The following is a 2,293-nucleotide window of genomic DNA, read 5'->3' on the forward strand; positions in this document are numbered from 1 at the left end:
AATACAGTGGCACTATTACTTCCCTTGATCTGGACACTATACTTCTATTGATGCAGCCTAGAATCGCATTGGCCTTGTTAGCTGCCGCATCACACTATTGACTCATGTTTAACTCCTAGACCCCTTTCATACGTTGTCTCCTTAAGCCAGGTGTCTCCCATCCTATATCTATGCATTTCGTTTTCTTCCCTAAGTGCCTTTCATTTCTTCATATTGAATTTCATTTTATTAGCTTTGATCCAGCCTTCTAGTCTATTCTGGTCACTCTGAATGTCAATCCTCTCCTCTGGAGTATTAGCTATTCCTCCTAGTTTGGTGTTTCCTTTTCCAATCGAGCTCCTTGGGCTGATTTCTAGTTAAGATTCTGGGTTTAAAAATAATTAACAATCAATAATCAATAATCTACATTGTGACCAAACTCTTGACTGGAGCCTGGGACGCTCTAGGCACTCCAAGCCAGGCGTAAAAGCGGCCGTCTCTATGGTTTCGCATTGACCGGACGTTGCTTCTCAGCGACTGAACTCTTTAATTGCCGCCTGGGACGCTCTAGGCACTCCCAGCGAGGCACAGAAGACCCAAGACTCTATGGTTTGGCGTTGGGAGGAGCAGAGAGAAAGAGGGAAGGAAGGGCTCCCTGCGGGGAGTGCACACCATTTCCGCTTCCGCCGCGGCCATTTTCTTGGTTTTGTTGCTGCCGGAGGGGAAGCGGGCGTTTAGAGGCGATGAGGCCCATCCCGGTGACGGCGGCGCGGTGCCTTTCGGTGAGTGAGGCCGAGCTGGCGGTGATGGGGAGCGGGCGAGCCGCCTGGCTTCGTGGGGAAGGAGCCGGAGGAGACGGCGCTCCTTAGCGACCTTGGTTCGGGCGTCCCAAGGAGGAAGGTTTTGGACTTCAGCTCCCAGAATCCCTGTCTATTGGCCGACGTGGCTGAGGCTTCTGGGAAATGAAGTCCAAAAGCTCTTAAAGGGCGCACAGTTTGGGGGGAGCCCTGTTAGAGAGAGATTGCAACGGTTTCCAAACTGTGCCCTTTAAGAGAGTTTGGACTTCATCTCCCAGAAGCCTCAGCCACGTCGGCCAATAGACAGGGATTGTGGGGGCTGAAGTCCAAAAACCCTTGAAGCTTTCTGTTGCATTACAAAAAGTGGTGTGTGTGTGTATCCATCTATCTATATCTATCTATCTATATAATTGTTTCTCTTTTCCTACTGCTTTCCACTTAAAATACCAAGCATTACTGCCTTTTCTATTGAGTCTTGATTACGCTTTTATTATTGCCATGGACTTGTTCTGGCTCTAACCTGTGATTCTCCCTGCTCTCTTCTTCAGAGGAGGTTTTATTCCCTCAAAATTGCACCTAAAGCTGAAGCTGCAGCCGCCGGACAAGCGCAAATACAGCTGCACCCCCAGGAGCTTGAGGTCAGTCTAAAGTAGAAACTGCATTGTGTTTTAATGGATCTAATAATCGGAAGATATCATGGAAGAGAAGTGTGATTTTTAACCTGCCGTCTCCTCCCCTAAATGCAGATTACAAAGCTACCCAATGGCTTGGTGATCGCCTCTTTGGAAAACTACTCTCCAGTTTCAAGAATCGGTGTCTTCGTCAAAGCAGGCAGCAGATATGAGTCCACCGCTAATTTGGGGACCTCTCACCTGCTCCGTCTTGCATCAAACCTGGTGGGTTTTCCTCTTTTCGTTTAGTCTTTTAAGATTGGATTCAGGCTTCTGCTTAGAACTGTGACTCTAAAACCGGGAGTGGAGGGAGTGTGCTACCCTTATACCATGTGAGGCTTTAAAAGGCCTCTAATCAGGCCTGTGAACTCCCCCCCCCCCAAAAGGCGTTTGTGCTCCCCCTCACAAGCCTCCAGGGCAGTGGTTCCCAACCTGTGGGTCAGGAGCCCTTTGACCCTTTCATGGGGGGCCGCCCATTGGAAAACTCCTATTTACTTACAGTTATGAAGTAGCAACGAAAATAATTTCATGGGTTTGGGTCACCACAACATGAGGAACTGTATTAAAGGGTTTAGAAAGGTTGGGAACCACTGCTCCAGGGGATGTCACTCTCCAGTTTATCCCAGCGGAAGATTTTTATTCCAGAACAGCACTTTTTTGTGGCCATCGGTTTAAAAAATGGTCACCTGCAGTTCGAAAGAAAAGAAGTGAATATGGCCTGGGACAGACTGCCTGAAAAGGGCGGTCTGCCGGCGGCCTTTTTTCCTCCGAAGGGAAGCCACAGCCGCCAAACCGCGCGGCTTCCCTGCAGAGGAAAAAGAACCCGAGAAAAGCAGGTTCTTCTTA

General features: G+C 48.9%; 1 protein-coding gene across 1 annotated transcript; it reads left to right on the forward strand.

The window, feature by feature from the left end:
• Positions 1-604: 604 nt before the first annotated feature.
• LOC121918297 (cytochrome b-c1 complex subunit 2, mitochondrial-like) lies at positions 605-1,672 on the forward strand (the record flags this gene model as incomplete). The annotated part of the gene is made up of 3 exons (XM_042444368.1): positions 605-761; positions 1,325-1,414; positions 1,523-1,672. Coding segments are annotated over exons 1-3 (279 nt in total), but the record flags the coding sequence as incomplete, so codon positions are not given.
• Positions 1,673-2,293: the final 621 nt, after the last annotated feature.

The sequence above is a fragment of the Sceloporus undulatus genome, unplaced genomic scaffold (assembly GCF_019175285.1).
Source record: "Sceloporus undulatus isolate JIND9_A2432 ecotype Alabama unplaced genomic scaffold, SceUnd_v1.1 scaffold_7942, whole genome shotgun sequence".
Classification (NCBI taxonomy): Eukaryota; Metazoa; Chordata; class Lepidosauria; order Squamata; family Phrynosomatidae; genus Sceloporus; species Sceloporus undulatus.